General features: G+C 43.3%; 2 protein-coding genes across 3 annotated transcripts in view; one reads left to right on the top strand and one right to left on the bottom strand.

Moving 5' to 3' along the window:
• Positions 1 to 6001: 6001 nt before the first annotated feature.
• dusp14 (dual specificity phosphatase 14) lies at positions 6002 to 14204 on the top strand. Its single transcript, XM_056283559.1, has 2 exons — positions 6002 to 6279; positions 12188 to 14204. The coding sequence occupies exon 2, from the start codon at positions 12308 to 12310 to the stop codon at positions 12929 to 12931; it is 624 nt and encodes a 207-aa protein (XP_056139534.1). The 5' UTR covers positions 6002 to 6279; positions 12188 to 12307; the 3' UTR covers positions 12932 to 14204.
• Positions 14205 to 17529: 3325 nt separating this feature from the next.
• synrg (synergin, gamma) overlaps positions 17530 to 21021 on the bottom strand; it is a 78472-nt gene continuing 74980 nt past the window's right edge. For both annotated transcript variants that reach the window (XM_056283062.1, XM_056283061.1), the window contains one exon: positions 17530 to 18840. In XM_056283062.1, the coding sequence (XP_056139037.1) occupies positions 18709 to 18840 (132 nt within the window). In that variant the 3' untranslated portion in view covers positions 17530 to 18708. The remainder of the gene's footprint in view (positions 18841 to 21021) is intronic.

A 21021-nucleotide genomic window follows, 5' to 3' on the forward strand; every position in this document is an offset into this window, starting at 1 on the left:
TAAGTTCTCAAGGCCAGTCTCCTGATACAGCAGTCTCTTGCTCCACTCATGCCCAAGGAGATTTCCTCCTGGCCGGAGAGGAGGCGGAAAGCTCTTATGAGGTTTGCACGTATGGGACAACCTAATTTCTCTTAGCCGGTACCAACCTTTCTATCTACCATGCAGTACTGGGCGATATGGAAAATAGTATTGTCAAAATAATCATATGGAATTTGATCACCGTATCTGCATAGATACACAGATGGGTGACAAATTAAAGGAAAGACCTGAATGCTTGACCCCTACAGTGAGGGGGTCATGGGTCTGTGTTAAGCTGTGGGGACATTTTCCTGGCATGGTTTGGGTCCACTTGTCCCCTTAGAGGGAAGGGTCACTGTAAATCAATATAAGGTAATTCTGAGTGACCACCTCTATGATGAAAGATCTCTTTCCTGATGGGAGGGGTCTCTTCCAGGATGACAATGCCCCCATCCACAGGACACGAGGGGTGACTGAATGGTTTGATGAGTATGAAAATGATGTAAATCATATGACCGGATCTCAACCCAGCTGAACACCTATGGAAGATGCTGGACTGACGTGTCAGACAGCACTCTCCTCCACCATCATCAAAACACCAAATGAGGGAATATGTTTTGGAAGAATGGTGTCCATCCCTCCAGTAGAGTTCAGACACTTGTAGACTCCATGATAAAGAGCACTGAAGCTGTTCTGGAGGCTCCTGGTGGCACTAACACCTTACTAAAGCACGTCATGTTGGTTTTTCCCTTTAATTTGTCACCTGTCTGTATTTACATATATCCAAAAATAGAATATTTATGAATACAAATGAGGTTCATCACATTGGTAATGGAAAGCATAAAGTACAATATCAAACCAAAACTATTTTTGAAATAATACTCTCAAAAATTCTTCACGTCATTTTTGTGAGAACTTTTAGTTCATAGATTCTTGTCATCTTTAATCTCTAGACAACAAAATTGTGTATCAGGATATGAAAATATCCAAGTTTCATCCCGGTACAATACCATTTAAAGACTATGAATAATAATTTTGAGTTATTGCCAAGTCCAACTACCATACTTTGTAATTTCTTTCATTTCTACTTGCACTTTCACACCGAGACACTGACATGTTCTCATTGTCACATTCAGCATTCTTAAAGAAAGAAGGGAATTATTGCAACGAATGTGTTCTTAATTTCCTTATTTGGATAAACACATTTCTACTCTAGGTTATCTAAAGTAGTCATATCTGTATTGCATGGCTTATTAAATGTCCACATAGTTGAATAATGTGTAAGGAAAATGAAAATATGCGGTGGAATCATTGTGGCTCCTCCACACTGTCAAGCCCATCAGTTATCCTGTTTGAGAGGCGGTCAGGGTTAATCAATGTCACTGCCCAATCATTTGGAACAGACAGCTCCGTTAAAACATGGCTGCAGGTGCTTGTTGTTGGGGTGATGGTGTCATTGTAAATTTTCAGTCCTCCATGATGAGCGAGCCATGGCACCGTATTAAACAGCAGCATCTTACCAGAATGCTTCTGACTCATCTGACATTTCAGTCTCTCTCTGGTTCCTGTCCCTGCAGCCTCAAGCTCTCGCTCTCTCGCTCTCTCTCTCTCTCTCTCTCTCTCTCTCTCTCTCTCTCTCTCTCTCTCTCTCTCTCTCTCTCTCTCTCTCTCTCTCTCTCTCTCTCTCTCTCTCTCTCTCTCTCTCCCTATATTTTTTTGATGCTACACTTCCAGGCTAATGCTTCCTATGGTACATCTCACCGTCCACATCTCCCCGATTCTATTTACAGATATTAACTATTCCCCTTGCTGTCACTGTGTGCTCCCCTCCTTGCACATTCATCAGGTGATTTCTAATCAACGCTGACACTTAGCATAAGACATTATCTCTCTTCTGAACGTAGCCTGTAAAATCATTCACAGCACATTGCAAGTGCAGGGATAAAGATTAGAGTTATTGACTGGCTGTCTTTCTCATCCCTGTTTTTTTTTTTTTTGTGATTCTATCTCTTTATTCTCCCTAGAGAGGCAGCCGTCCTTGCATTAGTTTTCATTTTGGGAGGGTATGGGCGTGGGGGTGGTGGCGGCGGTGGAGCTGTCCGGTGCACTGTTTGTTTTCAGTTGATCAAATGTGAAATGTAATTAGCAGTGACTGTGAGGCAGAGGCCATGGGTTTATGGATAGTATAACAGCTCCCTCAGGACCTCATTGAAATCGGACTCACTTTGGAAGGCATTTCTAATTATGGTTTTGTACACGGATGCAGCTTCTATGAGCAAGACTTTGTGGAAGCTTTGCAGGGGGAAAGGCTCTGAAAGACTTCAGCCACATGGCAAAGCAACTGTGGGTTGTGCACGGCCCACACACACTGACCAGTCCTGGCGCACAGCTTGAGCTCAATGGGGCAATCATGCAGTTGCTCACAGCCTCGGCATAATAAGGTTTGCATCAGTAGATGTAAGTACGGAACATTTGGCTGTCTTCTTCATCCTGTTTGGGCTGCATTTCTTTGTATGCTCTCTGGATAAACCTGGATCCTGTCATTCAAATCAACTATTTAAGCAAATACTAAATCAATAGGTCTAGTTAAATATCAGTTCAATTCAAGCATATATACCAATCAGGGATTGATACATACTCTGCCCTAAGTCAGTGGTTCCCAAATGTGAAAAGGGTCTTGAGCAAAATGAGTATTAGTTCAATCTAATTGAGTCCAAGTTGAGCCATCTTTGCAGGAAAGACTATTCTGGTGTTCAGAGATAGCTGAGCAGTGTCTGCCAGAGTCACGTGTGTGTTCTCTGTTCATTTTGGATCAAATCCCACAAGGAACTTTCTTTTTTTTTGCCCATCCCCTATTTTGTCTCCCTCTCAGCCTTCCTGCAGTCTGAAGGAATAGATAAGAAACACACAGGTGAAGGGACTGCCCATGCTCCATGAAGAAAAGAATGACTATTCTGATCAAGTCATTTTTTTGTATAGCCCAATATCACAAATTACAAATTTGCCTCAAGGGGCTTTACAGCAACACAACATCCTCTCCTTAGACCCTCGCATCGGATAAGGTATAACTCCCTAAAACAAATAAATAAATTAAATTAAAAAAACCAACCCTTTAACAGGGAGAAAAAATAGGAAGAAACATCAGGGAGAGCAACAGAGGAGGGATCTCTCTACCAAGATGGATAACGTGCAATGGATGTTGTGTTTACACAATTTACAGAATACAACATTGAAAGGGTAACAGAATTATAATGCAATTATAAAATATATGAAGAAAGTTTTCCTGCTTCCTAACTTAAATGCAGTTGGATAAAAAACATAAAATACAGGCTTTCTCAAAAGGAAAAAAAACCCTTATCAGATCGGGTTCTGTGGTCTGAGATGTATTTATATCAGCGTCCTTCACATAAAAAAGTCTATGGCGTTGATCTATGACACAGTACATGGGCACTGACAGTATCTTTGTCCCTGCCTCCCAGTTCAGTATGTGAATTTGATAGGTTCACAAAATGCAACATGATCACACAGCCCACCCAGGTGGGTTAGTTGGCAGCATTCAAAGAATATTCACAGACAGCCCACTTTGTATTTGAGACTTGCTGAAGCTATCAGGTGTTCCCATGACCTTTTCTCCGTCTTTGTTTTCTTTGATTTCAGGAAACTTGTGAGCGACATACTACTGATGCAGAAATACCAGTTATATGTTCGGCTGTTGATTCAGAGGGTCTTAAATTGAGGTATGTCTATAGTGGCAGCTTTCAAGTTTTTTTTTTTACAAAGAGATCTGCTTTACAAAATTGTCCCTGTGTGAGCTTTTGAATGGCTGTTCGTTTCAAGCTACAACGATGTTATTGGGCCAGTGATCATTCATTCATTCATGTATTTTTCATAAGGTAACAGACACCAGGTAATTCCCATCAATTGGACATTTTTGCATATTTGTCTTCTGCGCACACACACACACACACACACACACACACACACACACACACACACATACGCACGCATATTTTTGTTTTTGAAAATTCATAATGAAAATTTATAAAGCTTCGACAGGCAGAGCAAGGTCACTGGCTACAGATATCAAATCTGCCCCCACCCCACACATGTTCAAATCCTGTTTAAAAGCCCGTCTGTATTCCTTTGCATTTCAGTCTACTTGTTTGTCCTGTATAGTCTTGTCCTCGCTATTTTTGCTGCCCTATATATTGTTATAGTAGAGCATTTTGTCCACTTTTTTACTTGGATATCGTTTAGATATTAATGTATCTGGTCGAAATTGGTTGTTTTTAAATGTGCTCTATGAATAAACTTGACATGACTTGATGAAATACCTTGTTAAAACAAATAGCTTCTTAGGCTATACTGTAGGTGTGCTATGCACTATGTAGGTAAGTTAGAAAATCAAATGCAGCACAATGACAACATAAACTACGTTATCTTTTGACCTTTTGACATCAGTATTTACGGCTAGAAGTAAAATGCACACTTCCCTCCATACTCAGAAACTGCAGGAATCATAGAAATAACAGCAGTTTTCTTTTTCAAAATTGTCAAGGGTATCACCGAATTTCATGAAGGGGTTATAAATGGTTATAACTCATTCATTAACGTGTTAGTAATCAGTACGTAATAAGATGTTTATAACACATCAATAACACGAGTTTTTGGGTTGCCAGGTTGTGAGCTCATATTTTAGCACGAGTGCCTTCATAAGGTATTTTCTCTGAAACCACGTGACCGGCAAGACCTTCACACATTCTCGGGAAGTGACGTACAAATAACACGACGTGACGGTGTTGTAGAGTGTATATGCAAAAGTCAATTTTTTGCAGAAGCGACAGCGACTTTATTGTGTCTAAGTTCAGGCTTAAGGTTAGGTAATGGTTAAAGGTAGGGTTAGGTAGCGGTGTGTGGCGTTTCTATACATGCGTTCGGGTAGCTTCGTTTAATCGTGTCAATTTCCGAGGTCATTTCCTCCAAGATTTCCCCACGTGGGGCTCTCAAACCTGGCAACCCAAACGTATTGTAACGTATTTTCCAAACGACGGTTGGTTTACGCTGCAGCCTTCCATGGGGTTGCATTGCAACTGTTGTCAACGGGCTTAAAGTCATAGCGTAAACATGTCATCGAAAATAATTGTATGTACGGTAACATTGTTATAAACACGACAGCCTACTCGATTATCCCGTTTGTGACATGTTCAGACATACACTAATTGAAATCGAAGCTTTCACTTAATTCTCGCTGAGCGTTTTTGAACTCAGAATTAAACGGTTACGAAGCAGAAGTTAGCCGCTAAGCAAACCTAACGTTCGCCGAATCAATCAATTGCCATGGTTACAAAAGCAACGCCGCGACCGGCGCATGAATTTAGAACCGTGATTAAACTTTAGCCGAACTACGTGTGTGTGTGTTATACGGTTTCAACGCGCACAATCCAGCCAATCAGAAACCAGCTATACTCCGCGACCAACGGCATACTTACTGATAAACCCCGAAAAAATAAATGTTTACATGTGCTCTCCAAATAATAATAATAGTACTACTAGATGGAAGCTAGTTAAAACTGTCATAACGCATCCGTTTGACGAAACTGAATATTTAAAGAAGTGTTGCATCCCTCTGGAGTAACCCCTCCGCACCCTATTTGTGTAGAGATGGCGAAGAAATAAAACGCACGCCACGCCGCGTTTAAGCGTGTTCGCACCGTAATTGCCGACATATAACGCATGAATAAATGAGTTACACGCATTCACGAAGAAATAAAGAAATTACAAACCACATGTATGTATGTATGAATGTATGTATGTATGTATGTATGTATGTATGTATGTATGTATGTATGTATGTATGTATGTATGTATGTATGTATGTATGTGTGTGTGTGTGTGTGTGTGTGTGTGTGTGTGTACGCCTTATCATCCAGCGCTGTGCCGTGTTAGACATCACTGATACGTTCAGAGCGCTCGGAGTGTCCTGTGTGCCCGGTGGGGAGGCGCTTGTCTCCAGTGCGGCTCGTTTCTCACTGCACGCCGTCTCCGCTGGCGCACCCCGGGCGGAGATGTTGACATTACGTCGCTATGTGCAACGTTTTCTGCTCTCCGCGGTCTCTCGTTTTCCGTGGGATCGCCCCTGTTGTCCGACGAGCTGCTGCTAAATGTCCAGAGAGCGACGAGCAACAAACCCGAAGCCCACCGGAGTGCTGCGTGCTTTAAAACACGCTTTGAAACCCACCACCTCGGCCGAAGTGAGGTTTGGTAAGTTGATTTTCTTTTCTTTTTTTCTTTTCTCTTTGCCCGTCTTTGACGAAGGCTAGTTTCATTGTCACATTTCTTTTGACCAGAAATGACAAAACAAACACATCTGGGTAGTTTTTTCTTTTCTTTCAGGACAATAATGAGTGAATTTCGCGAAATACGCAGCAAAAAAGTGGTCTGCTTGATGATGGGCTGGTCTCCGTAGGGAGGAAATGGTCTCACCTGCCTCACTTCTCAATACTGCGAGAAATGATGCATGGATTCAGTTGAATCTCGTTGTGTAATTTGACAGTGTAATTAAACAGCAGCTCGGAGAGAATATTTAATCCCATTAGTTGTGCCAGAGGCTCGTCCACACAGGGGACCTGCAGAGGAACAGCTGTCATTCATGAGCACAACGTTCACTGTTAAACTCGCAGTCATCCTCTACGGCTCCGCACCCTGACACGCTGGGTCCGCAGAGAGGACGGGGCTTGACACCTTCCAGCAAGAAATAGTCTTTATCCTCTTATTGAGAGTTTCTAAAACAACCCCCCCCTCCCACCCCTTCCCCTCCGAAGCGATATAATTACATTTAAGGCTTGGGTAAGGGGAAATTAATATCACTTCACTAAGTAAAAAACAATATTTAATGGTGTCCAATGCAATACATAAAGATATGCTCTGATAACCACGTTACACTCCATTAAGATAGACGATGCAATTCATATGCAGAGGTTGAAGTCGAGGTTATGGGTTCGGACGGGTAAACTCTGATTATCATTGACTTGGGGAAGGGATATCTTGACTTGTGTGTAATTCTTTGAAATTCTCTAGAATGATAATGAATATATACTGTAAGCGATCTGTTAATACCACAGTCGTTAACTGTCACAGACTTAGAACAATAATCAAGATGTAACATCCTTCTACTGAATGATATGATGCAGCATATACTACATACACTCCCCCTGCTCGCACTACAACATAAGCAGCTGTAGGTTTTGTCTCGCCTTCCTGTACAGTAACAGTTGAAGTGGACCAGTACGTGACAGCCTGTCTGGTTTAGGTTAACACTGTAGTGTTAATGAGCAGCCAGTCAGCTGTTCCAGGAACTACCACTCTGTTGGGACAGCCTAACCCTGTCCTCACGTGGAATTTGTCCTCTCGGTTGGTAAAGCATAATTAAACCCACTGTGTTGTACTTGCTCAACTTCTAACTATCCATGCCATGTGGAAACGTTTCTCTAATAATAGCTTTTTGAAATAGTGCGCTTAACCCCTGAAAAAGAACAGCACTGTCATCACTGTTCATTTGCGCCTGATTATTTTCTTCATTATAGACCATGTAGTTGCTCCTGGAGAACACAAATGTAAGGACTGCATTCGTTGCAGTGGTTTGACAGACAGTACTGCTCACACCTTCTCTGCTTACTTGCACCTTTCCTTATTTGACCCAGGCAGCCTCCTGCTGATTTGAGCAATCCAATATTTTCAAACACGTCTTATTCTGTGCTGCAAGTGTTGACGAGGAATGAGCTGCTAACCCAGTCAAATGAGTCCAGGTCGGATCAGATACCCGAGTTCCATTTGGTGTGTGGAAGAAAGGATGCTTTGGTTTCACTGCAGGTGGCTCACATTTCCGATACGGGTTAGTAGAGGTGAAACCAGACTCCTGTTTGATCTCCCCATCGAGAGAGAACGGATCGCAGATGCGCATTAGGAAGATTTGTGAAGCTGGCCCACCTGTTGACAGATAGAAATCTGCCCCGAGTGATGGGGCTGCATTTTCGTAATGTAATCTGGTGAGGAATCTGTTGCTGCTATGGCTGGGGTAAAGCAAGTTTCGACACTGTCAGCAGCATGGCTTGATATTTCACAGAGGGAATGCAAATATGACGCCAAACACAGTGGAAGATGCCGGTCACTGGTCAGTGTCCCATTGTTGCTATGTACCTTTCTCAGTGTTTATTTGGAAAGATAATCATCCGAGCAAATTTGATTGACAGTGAACTGCAGTATATCTATGCCAGCATACAGTAGATTTTTCTGTGGCGACAGCCTCTGCATAATTCTTCTTCCTCCTCCTCCTCCTCCTCCTCCTCCACTCTGTGCACCCTCGCTCCTTCTGCCCAGCCTTGGGTATAAATAACTATGTGGATGGAGTGAATCTCTGCAAAGGCAGTCCTGTGATACATCAGCACTCTGGGAAGGGCAAGAGATTATTTTGTTCTCTTATCTCGTCCATCTCATTGTTGTATTGGCCAGCATAGTCTCACTCTGGTCAGTAGATTGCTGCAGCCAGTGGGGAGTTTTTCTCGTCTCTGCCAATGGATTATATTCCACCATGAATGATGCATAAAAAATGTGCCCTAACAGCAACAGCCTGGGTGAAATTAGATTGCTCTTTCTCTGATAAATGCAAATACATAGCCAACGTGACACCCTCCCCCTCTTCCCCTAGTTAATGCAAAATTATCCCCTCATTTATCATTTTTTTGGAAAATCTCATGGGTGCCACCAGTGTTCCCGTGTTTTACCTCCTTTAACTTTTACTTCAAAACTTTGGGAATTACCATATCATAAAGATCAATTGGTTCACCATACTCCACTCGTGCGCTGCTGCCACCAAGATCGCTAAAAACCACATATGTTCCACCACCGCCCAAGGCCACGCCCCCCCTTCAGTCTTTTTCTGTAATATATGTGTTCTTTATCACCTACTTTGCATAATATAAAACACAACAGCAAGAATAACTTCTATGAGATTTTTATCATGCTAATCTTTTACACACAGCCAACGTGTGCATATAAAATCAGAATCACCATTGCAGAGAAGCAACTCAGAAAAGGGGTTCTGCGCCGCCGTAGCATACATGTTAGGTTTCCTGAAGTGGTTCAGGAAAACCAGTGGGCTTCCACACTGAAGCAGCTCCCAGTGTCCCTGTATTCATGGTCTCATCACCAATGGCAACTGCGCGGAGGAAAGTGGAATCGGCTGCACCGCCGTGTGATCCATGGCAGCCATTTCAGAGGCAAGGTGCAGAGTGATTGGCAACCAAGAGCAAGCACAGGATACGGTGTCTGGAGGCAAGGAAGACACTTTTTTATTCTGTGCTCATTCTTTGGGATGGAGAGGCGTAGCCATACAGAGCAGGCAGGCAAACTGTGCTGACGAGGAGAAGTGGGCATGAGGTAGATAGGCAACTTGCACCAATATGAATGGGTTTTCCACCAATGGAAAAGGAAATGAAACAAGCCAAAATAGCCATCACACTCAACCACACTTTGTTTACTTAATAGTAAATCCTGAACAGTAAAATAATAATCATAAAAAAAATCACAACCATTCCACAAACCGGGACGAACGTGTTGATTAATGTAAAGGCAGCGTGGACCGTTGGGGAGATAGGCATTTATGTTTTGTATAAAAAGAGGGATGTTTCTGCTACTCATAATGAAGCTTATCTTTTCAGTAGCGTGCCAGTTGGTACCACAGTAATATTCATCATTGCAATGTCATAGCTTTAATTTGTATTTGGCATTTCATAAAAATATCCTGTAGGGCCGTGGATAAATGACATTTGTGTTCTGATAATACTCAAACACCTCAGCGATCTGACCTTTTACAAGGAAAAAGAGGTTAGATTCAAAACCCTTTTGTTGATGGTTAAGTACCTGAGCACTACTGTCATATTGGCCTTATGATTCTGATCCTCTCAAATATCACCCGATCACCGTGATGCACGTTCAGTCAGCACCAAATACTATGTTCCCTGGCCAGGGTGCAAGTATCACAGTGAAATATGAAGATATAATGGGCACGATTTAATGGAAATGTTCAAGAAATACAAGGAGCATCCAGCCTCCGCAGGTAATCCCATATCTTCCACATTCTCTTGCAGGATTTGGGGAATCAAAACTACAAAAGTGGGGATTTGAAACATGAAACGTTGTAGCGGATAGAAACTCTCTAGGCAGGCAGGGGGGTTATTTTTTTTATGGTGTGAGGTTATTTAAATTACTTATAAGAATCAGATTCATGTTTATTGGCCATGTAGGCTTGCATATACATGAAATTTGCCTCTGGTTTTGTGGCTCTCTCGGTCTACTTAACATAGCATAATAACACTACGACACAACAATCTTCAGATATATACATAAGGATTGACTATATACAGGTGAAATAAGAGGCGATAAGGTGCAGTGGTGCAGAGAATATATCAGAGATGCTGAAATAGATGTTAGCAGGTTACTTACATACATGCCTGAGGTAGACGGACATGACAGAGCGTACCAGTATATACGTACAATGTACAGTATATGTACAAAATGGTTGGATTTATGATGATGACGGATTGATGCCTAACAATTTTGTTCCACACTGAGTATAAAAATGTACTTGCTGGCAGCCATTAGAAATTGTGGGTTAAGTTTTGTCAGTTTTGTGCATGCATATTATTTAAACTACATTTCTTGCTGCCAGTGTTTTCAGTTCATTTTCAGAACTGGTGACATATTTTGGATGTGCAACAAGCTGAATTTTGATGGTCTTTTTTCTTTCAACAGCTACTGCTTGTATTTGTGTTTATGTGCTTGGCTGCCGTAGGTAACAGCGACTTTGAGCTTGAGGGTGATAGCAGCTGTGCAGAGATAGCAGGTTTAATTCATATTTAATGTGGTTGATTCGTGTGGCTTGTTAACCACACTATGGCAGGAAAGAAGAGAAATATTCCCGCCGACCAGACTAGTGTGTAAGGTGGGGGTGATGCATGACAAGTGCAACAGTGTGAAGCAGTGCTTCGAGGTGTGGGGCCGACCCAGATGAATTAAATATTAATACAGATTTCTGTTTAAAAAAAAAAAAACAAATCGCCAAAATTGATATCAAAATGTTTTGCTTTTGACCTTAAAACTGTGATGCTGTTACATAATTTGAAAATGATACAGACAGTTCTGATAATTCAGATCATTGTTTTGGAAGAAAATACTACAGCACATACTCAATGTTAAAATCTGCAAGCAGCAATCATGCAACAGTGCTTAAACTGTCATCATGGGACTACAGCATCTAATGGCCAATAACCGAATATTTCATGTCTACTCTTTGACTTGATCATAATTAAATTTGGCTGCTTTCCACCCTCCGACCTGGTATCATTCAAAATGACATTACCAGTGGCATACAGGTACCACCCAAATTGACATTTACAGTGGCGGTAGCCGGAGGGATGAGAAATGTGATCTCCATGCAGGAATCACAGATGGATGAGCACGAGATGAGATGCGTGCATGCCTCCTGGGGATGTGCGCCCCCATAGCAGAGGGAGGCGCATCTTATAATACACTGGGTTCCAGAAAGGGCAGATAAAGATGGGGGCTGCAACACTGATGCAGGTTCACCTGTCATCAGAACCGAGTTTCTATTGGTGCCCATAGTTACCCAGACTTTCACCTGGTTATCTGTCACTCACAAAACCCCATACCTGCATTCCCTGTACATTTTGTAAGAACACAAGAATAGGTCTTTCATACAATTCTGTTTTGTAAAATGTGAATAATCAGGCCATGGTTTCACAACAGTACATTTGTGAATTAGACCATTTAAAGTAACATTATTATAAGATGAGTTGTTCTAAGTCTTAACACACAGGACTGACGGGGTTAATCCGGTTTCTATTCAAGAATTTGCCTGTGAAACATTCCTGGGTTTCTGGCTGGGACAAATAGTTCACGACAGCATTTTCCAGAAATGACTGTCTCAGCACAATGCAATCCAAAAAAAAAAAAAAAAATCCAACACTTTAATTTTATCGTCACTGTGTAAAGTGTTGTTGGGTCTCCTCCAGCCTAGAGGCTGAACCTACAGTAAGGTTGATTGCATTTTAGTTCAGTTTGAAATTGAAATGTATCTCTGCTTGGTTTTCAGGCATGTCCGGCGTTGTCTGATCCCTCCACACTGCTATGACTTCAAGCATCTGAAGATCCCCCCCACCCCCCTTCGTCTGGTCTTTATTTTCTGTCGCTGCCACACCCACCCGTTTCCTCAATGGGTTCCCGTAGCCAAGGTTTTTTTCACCACCACCATCGTAGCACCTTGGTGCCCACAGCAGTTCCCAGACTACTGCCAGAGAGCAGCAGTTTGCTGGGGGGCATCGCACAAATCACCCCCAACCTTTTCCTCAGCAGAGGGAATGTGGCATCCAATCGCAGCCTGCTCCTGTCCAAGGGCATCACGTGTGTGGTCAATGCCACCATCGAGCTACCCAATTTCAACTGGCCCCATGTGGAGTATGTCAAGGTCCCCCTAGCAGACATGCCCCACTCCCCCATCTCATTGTATTTCGACAGTGTGGCCGATAAGATTCACAGCGTTGGCCGCAAGCGGGGGGCGGTGTTGGTGCACTGTGCAGCAGGGGTGAGCCGCTCAGCATCTCTGTGCCTGGCTTACCTCATGAAGTATCACCGTGTGTCCCTGGCGGAGGCCCATGCCTGGGTCAAGGCCCGCAGGCCTGTCATCAGGCCCAATGGGGGTTTCTGGCGCCAGCTCATCGAGTATGAGAGGAAGCTGTTTGGCAGAAACTCTGTAAAGATGGTGCAGACACCCTATGGAGTTATACCTGATGTCTATGAGAGGGACCGCAGGAACCTGGCTCCATACTGGGGCCTGTGAGAGAGGCGTGGAAACTCATTATTGTGGAGATGGATATAGGAGGAACGTGAACAGAGGTGGTGGTCAGCTCTGTCGCATTCTAGTCCTTTTTCCTCTCCCGGGGGCTGCAGATCAATGTGTGTTCTCCCAACCAGTTAGGCAAAGTGAGTGTGTGCGTGTCCCGTCTACTGTATGTGAAGCTTAATTAATGAGTCCCGCTGCATTTGGACGGAGAGAGTTTTAATAATCACAGTGCTGCTCAATGGAGGTTGATGGTAGGCTGCTCTGTGCCCAACCGACCCACACTTTTACCTGTGAGAGAGAGAGAGAGAACAAGGTCCCTCTTCGCCCAGAATCCTTGGGACCAAAGGATGGATGGGATCACAACGTTGGCAGACACTTGAGCCGGATGTGGTGCTGGGAGAGAGTGCAGAGGGCGCTGCTCTGTACCTCCTCGTTTGCTTTTTCCATTGAACTCTGACGAAAGGGAGCATTCTGGGAAATGGGTTTACCTGAGACTCAGCATTTCTGACAGTGGTGTGACTGAAGTCCTCTCCCCGACGTAATGTCATGTGATGGTATTGTGCCAGTTTTGCAGTTATCTTTAATGTGGGGGGGGGGGGGGGAGTAGGCTCTCAGTTTATGGGAGCATTGAAGATACTTAAGGTAGATATAACTGTGTAAAAATGATGACAAGTTCTCTTTTTTTGGACTGTATTAATGTTGGGGGAAAACCTGGTTATGGTGCACTTTAAATCAACATTTAACAGTGTTCCTATATCCACCCCTTAAGGTCTCAGTGATCTAAGCTGTAAATCAAGGATTAGGGAAAAAAAATCCCCATTTAGCAAAAGGGTTAACTGTGTGGTTCTGTGATTATACTATACTAGAATGGATAAAATGTGACATGATGCTATATTAAAAAGACATTTGCTTTCTCCAAGGCGTGGGCAGCTCTGTGAGAGATGCTTGGGAGGATACACTATTTATTCTACCCGCTGTTTTTACCTTGTGTCCCTGTCCACTTCAAGTGAAAGTTAAAGAGCAGCGCAGTACAGCATAAAACTCAATAAATGATGTTATTCTATTATTCAACCGTCCTACTCTTGATGTGTGGAAGAGGCAGGAGTAAAGGACTGTAGCAGCAGAATCATGTCCTTGTCATAGGCATCAACAGCAAGCTGGCCTTAAGCTTTGCTGCATGCCCAAATACGGTGATATTTTAATGTAATAAAAGAGCTCACGCCACTGCTTGTGTTCAAATTTGATAGTAAAATAATAAAAAAAACACTAATATGAAAACGTTGTCTTTATTTTACCTGAAACACGAGTGCAGGCAATTACACAGAGAAACATATTTTGAGTCTTGAATAGCACTCTAGGGAAAGTCACCACAGCATCTATACTGCTTGCAAAAATATAGCTCTTTTATAAGCGCATCCTACATACTATGTCTATGGATGCATTGTCAGGCAAGGCAACCTAACTATCTGATGTCATTTTGTCAAAACTACGACTGACGGCATCCTTTGCAGAGTGTTTTCACATGGATGGGCTGCACTGTTTGGGTTCAACAAAGGACTATTGATGTTCCACATGAGCGTTTTCCACCAGAGATGTGTTCAGATGTCATAGAGAGATTCGCCCATTCATTTTCATTTGGTAGGGTTACAGCGCAGGGCACAGGCAATGATGACTGTTATTTTGCTTGTGCCTGCACTTCTAAGGGACCCCTGGTTTGGTCTACACAACAAACACCATTTCCCACAGTCACAGGGCTCATCTGACAACAGGCCAAGCATGATAGAGATACACAAGTGATGGGCCCAAATTATACATTCTGCACCATTTTCCCTGCGAGTGTTCTTCCTCTCTCACTGTTAATGCGAGTGCATGCATGACTCTTAGGGCATAGCAAAGCGCTAAGTGTAAACACATCCTTCACCAGTGGCAGGAATATTATCATCTATCACTGAACCAGTAAGCACAGCCATTTACATCATCTTTAACATCAGAGGCAGGGCAGCTGCCAAGCATACAGAACGAACTGCTGCGATGAACTTGGAGGAGATGTCATAAGGCAGCATCCTCCAAACAGGAAGGATATCAGACTCGGGCACTGACACAGAACTGGGTCTGTCCCTATTTTGGGCCAAGATTGAAGAGTCAAGATCTCCCTCGGATCACTTGTCATTCTACCGACTTTTCATCTCGACCGCAGGGCACAGTGCAAACATGGTATGCCAAGGTTTCTGTCATCAGTTAAAAAAAAGACTGTTTCATTCCTGGTGTCTTAAAAGAGTTATTAAATTTGAGGTACAATTTTATCCTCGTTTTTCCCCCTTTTAGGCCTGGAGTATGCTGCCTTTTGCAATTCATCGTAATTAGCATACGTACATATTTCATATCATGCATCAGTCCTTTAGATTTTAACAGCGCAAGTTATTGGGTGTGTATCAGACATTGTTTTTGGGCATCCTCACTGCTGCTTCAAATCTAGTTATATCTACAACATTATGGAATAATTTTCACCACCTAACTCCCCCAAACCACAGCAGCGCACCCAAGGAACCGTTGGATGCAGTTTAAACATTTATAAGTACTTTCCTCCCCTTATTAGACTGTGTACAAGAACTATTTCAATCTAAATAAGATGCAAAGCTGCCGCAGGCATTGAAATGGAAGTAACCCTGGCAAACCCTCTCTCTCAACAATGGTCCCGCATACATTTTAAGAAGCAGGTTGGAGGTCACGACGCAGGACATCATTGTGCACTGCTCAGTTCTGTTAAGGCTCGCTGGGAGAAGGCGAACATGTACTTCAGATGAACGTCATGATTGCAAATGGAAAGTATTGTGACCTCGATAACCGTCACGTAGGGCAGCCCGAGCGCTGATGTATGTGGGATTCGCTTAGTCCAAAGATAGTGAAAATAAAACAGATGTGAAAAGAATGCATAAAAAAAGGACATACGTGGAAAAAGAAACACGCCCTTTCAATGTCATTCATTCTCACAAAAGACCTGGGGCACAACCTAAGATGGGAAGGGAGACCTTGGGTAATACAATTTGGACAGTGGCAAAATAAATCATTCTTTCTCGGAGAGCAGTTGAATGAGCGCGATTGTGTCTTTTCTCTGGTGTAACAGTGACTCGACTGTCCATTGCCCTCAAAACCGGAGCTGTCTAAATTGATTGATAGAAGAGACACTGGAGCGGAATATCAGCAGTAATGGAACTGCCTTCTATTTGTAATGAACATTTCAACGGCGGGAGGAGTGTCTTGATAGTCTCATCCGGGTCATTAATAGTGAAAGTGCGGGGCAAATTTCATAAATCGTGTCGATACATTCAATCTAGAGTTACTAGTGGACGACACGCTGATGAAACAAAGGATGGGTTTTTGGCTGCCTCTTAAAATGCACACGGTATTAAATCCTCTGAATATCCCTCCACGCATCACAGGCTCTCTCTCTCTCCCCCTTAAGACCACCTTCTGTAAACCCACAGGTTTGCAATCCGGGCAGCTGCTTAAACGAGTTTTTGGACCTTGTTACTTTAATATAGGGAGAGATTGTCTTCTGGATAAATAGAAAAGGACACAATGATGGCAAAAGAAATCAAAGCAAGAAAACGGCAAAGAAAACTATTGACAATAAAGGGCGCAAGCAATCACTGGAGCCTCAGGTGAAAAAACAGTCGGGTTTAATCAGCGCTGTGATTGACAATAACTGTGAGATACCAAAGAGCGGGAATCAATACCAGGGAGTCATGCCAATCTCCTCTCTCTCTCTCTCCCAGAGTGATTATTTGAGCCGCGGTGCCACAGACAATAGGCATGAAGATGACAGGCGAGGTAGACGGCGAGGGAAGGATAAGAGATGGTCTGCATTTCAAATTACACGGCCGTATCCTGTAATTGATTTGAGCTTTTGTAATTTTCTGTAATCCCAGCGCTCACTGTGAGGGGAAAGGAATTCATTTTCTGCAGGATGTTCAATTAGGGAGGGGGGGAAGAGGAATAAAATGAATGTTGGAAAACATACCTGAACACAAGAGTGAGAATAATAACGAGAGTGGTTCCACACCGCCCCCTGACGCCTCATTTGATTGGCTGCGCCAAACCACCAACAAAAGCCCAGCAGGCCCATTTAAGGAGAATTTATTCCTTTCCGCTACATGGTGATGGAGATGAAGCCTCTCCGGCCTAAGACAATGCTTTATCGAGTAAAATGACAGCGGGAATACGTGAGACGATCTCTACACATTTGGAACATGAAGCCTCCCAACGTCCATCTCTGAGCAGAAAGGAAACGATCAAAAGCTACCCAATTTACATGGCAGCCTTTCTTTCCAGAGCTGTACCTTCACTCACATCGCCTCGTTCTTTTAATCACAGAAAACACGTCAAACGTGTGTGTTCACGTCAACAATACACAGGGGCGGATCTACAGGGTGGCAAGGGGTGGCAGCTGCCACCTCTGGGACACAGTCTTGCCACCCCTTTGCCACCCCAGGAAAAAATCTCTTGATCCACCACTGACAATACAGTTAACCTAACCCAAATGTTTTGTTGTACAATTGGATGTAACAGACAGACAATGTCGACAAATATTCATGCGAACTCATTTATTTACATTTCACTTTAGATTAATTACAATACTTAAAGACACTGTAATACTCAAAGTGCTGCAGCAATTTCACCTCTAGATCAGTTGACTTCACTCCAGACTCACATCTACCAAAGCATCATGATAAGCGCTACTGTGCACACCAGTATAGCAAGAGAGAAAAACACAAACGCAACTTGAATTGAGTTGCTAGATTCCATTTTGTTTCTTAGAAAAGCTTTAATGCAAACACCTAGATGTCCCATTTAAATATCCCATAAACCTCTGAAAGCTGGAGAAATCCCCACCAAACAACAAAACAACAAAAGACACCAACGCAAACATAAAACAGTAGATATCTCTGGCTTCCAGCACAGCAGTCGGTTTGAATGTTAAAAGAAAAAAAAATCTATTTAAATGTTAAGTATCATGGGACATCATTTAAGAGAGCAGGCCATCAAAGCGATTAAATTTCAGCAACAGACCGAGGATTTGACAGCTCTGGTCGAACAGGGAAAAAAGACAGCAGAACAGACTTCAAATCATCCTTGAATAAAATCCCTTTTAGCCAATCTCATCAAATGGAGGTAAAGCGATAAATGGTATAAAAGAAGAGTGAAGGTAAGTTTACATTTCATCGCACTTTAAAAGGTCCTCCTTCTGCCAGTGTCTTCTCATATTGCACAGTTCTAATAATGTCAGGCCGTCGGACATGAGACCCGGTCAGTAATTTTGACATTGACTGTTGTTTCATAGAAGATTATCACTAAAAACATTGCTGATGCAATATTCAGCAATAAAAAAAAAGGGTGACTTATAAGTATAGAAGTATTTCAGGGAGATGGATATACGGAGCAAAAGGGAAATAATGACACCACAGTGTACTTCACCACATCGGAAAAAAAGGCTTTGTAAAATACCTTGAATTTGAACAGACCGCCCGTAGTCACCGAGCACACGGCCTCAGTCCCAAACAGTTGAGTCCGCTTCTGTGTTTGACTGAGGAGAAGATAATGGGGTCAAATAAATAGGGGGAGGGGCTCCAGTGTCTCTTAAGGTCCTTCAATGTTCTTGCTCTCTGCCCAAGGTGAGAGTCCATGCAGCGTGAGGCAGCTGGCTGAACGCCGACGCGCCCTATCTGATGCTAACTGCCGTAAGTGCCCGTTGCCATGGCAGCAGCGGCCGAAACTCAGAGCAGGTCGGGCAGTATGAGGCCTGGGGGTTTAGGCTCCACACAGTTAATCCAGAAATTTGCACAGCTGGCATGGTACTGGTGGCCCCCGTAAAGCAGCTTGAAGTTGTCCGTCTCCGAGTTAAAAGCCTGTTGAAGCAAATCACGAGATGGGTTGAAACATTAAGGGGACCCATTCTGGCACTTGACACCCCATTTGGGTAAAAAAAAAAAAGAAGAAGAAAAAAAGAGGCAGGTACAGAGGAAGAAAAAGGCAGGTATATAGGGAAAAGAAACAAAAAGGAAACACCATCATGTCCCTATTAACACACACAAGGGCTCGGGTGGCACCGTGATAGGATGGGGTTCTCTTCCTGGCTATTCATTCATATTCATACTACCTTAACAGATGGTCACTAGCTGTAAGACACCCCTTGATGCATTTGCTTTCTTTGGTGTCAAATATAGGAGTAAAAGCACAATTGGTCATTTTGAACACAGTTCAGATTTTAACTTAAAGCCACATAACAGAACATAATTCACTCTTTATTTATATGCTCCTCACTGTGCTTACAAAGCCCATGAGTGAGACTGTCTCCTTTGAGAGAGAAAAAAAAATCAAGACTAAAACCTCTTACAATGTAAGGCATGAACGATAAATTGCACCTACTGAATATACTAAATTGAAATTTAGAGATGCATCAAAGTTTATATGTCAGTCTATAGAGGTGATACAGCTACAACACAGCCTGAAAACCTGCCCGTGTAGCTTTGAAAAGCATGACAGTCATATTGGTCATTTGCCAGTATTTTATTCATCAGATCTGAACCTAAAAGGGTTTTTTTGAGAGTTGGTCAGAAAATGCAAATGGGTTATACCACAGGCCTGCTTCTGATCAGATGTCATTTTCTTAAGCAAAGTTTAGGCTAGGTTGTTTCTCGATATAGTTTAAGAAGCTCAATTTTAAAGATAGGAGCTGCTTATTACTGCAAAGAACGATAACCGCATGAGTGCAGAGCTACCTTGTGTGCAGTATTAATTTGCCGTGGGAAAAAGGTGTAGGACAAGTCAGTGTTTCCATTATTATGCCTTCATGCCACGCATGAACAGCCACTGAGGATGCACAAGCCAGTGCATCCTTAGTGCCGGTCCCAAGCCCGGACAAATGGGGAGGGTTGCGTCAGGAAGGGCATCCGGCGTAAAATCTTTGCCAAATCAAATATGTGGATCATAAATAAGACTTACATACCGGATCGGTCGAGGCCTGGGTTACCAACGACCGCCACCGGTACTGTTAACCAGCAGGGTGTCGGTGGAAACTATGCTACTGTTGGGCGAAGGAGAAGGAGAGGGGGAAAGCATGTCCAGAGGCAGCTAGAGAGGAGGAAGGGTAGGCATGTGGAGGTGAGAGTTGGAACTTTGAATGTTGGCACTATGACTGGTAAAGGGAGAGAGCTGGCTGACATGATGGAAAGAAGAAAGGTAGGCATACTGTGTGTGCAAGAGACCAGGTGGAAGGGGAGTAAGGCCAGGAGTATCGGAGGTGGGTTCAAACTCTTCTACCATGGTGTGAATGGGAGGAGTAATGGGGTAGGGGTAATTCTGAAGGAAGAGTATGTCAAGAGCGTGCTGGAGGTGAACAGAGTGTCAGACAGAGTGATGAGTATGAAGCTGGAAATTGAAGGTTTATTGCTGAATGTTATCAGCGCATATGCCCCGCAAGTTGGGTGTGAGATGGATGAAAAAGAAGAATTCTGGAGTGAGTTGGACGACATGGTGGAGAGGGTACCCAAGGAGGAGAGAGTGGTGATTGGAGCGGACTTCCATGGATATGTTGGTGAAGGGAACAGAGGTGATGAGGAGGTGATGGGAAGGTATGGAGTCAAGAAGAGAAATGTGGAAGGAGAGATGGTGGTCGATTTTGCGAAAAGGATGGAAATGGCTGTGGTGAATACATATTTCAAGAAGAGGGAGGAACACAGGAAAGTGCACACAGGTGGACTATATCTTATGTAGAAGGTGCCATCTAAAAGGGATTGGAGACTGCAAGGTGGTGACAGGGGAGAACGTAGCTAGGCAGCATCGGATGGTGGTCTGTAGGATGACTTTGGAGACCAAGAAGAGGAAGCGAGTGAAGACACAGCCGAAGATCAAATGGTGGAAGTTGAAGAAGGAAGACTGTTGTGTGGAGTTCAGGCAGGAGTTAAGACAGGCACTGGGTGGTAGTGAAGAGTTGCCAGATGGCTGGACAACCACTGCAGAAATAGTGAGGGAGACAGCTAGGAAGGTACTTGGTGTGTCATCAGGACAGAGGAAGGAAGACAAGGAGA

The sequence above is a fragment of the Lampris incognitus genome, chromosome 7 (genome assembly GCF_029633865.1).
Source record: "Lampris incognitus isolate fLamInc1 chromosome 7, fLamInc1.hap2, whole genome shotgun sequence".
Taxonomy (NCBI): Eukaryota; Metazoa; Chordata; class Actinopteri; order Lampriformes; family Lampridae; genus Lampris; species Lampris incognitus.

Coding starts and splice junctions, on each gene's coding strand:
- dusp14 (XM_056283559.1), top strand. CDS start 12,308: ATGGGTTCCCGTAGCCAAGGTTTTTTTCACCACCACCATCGTAGCACC.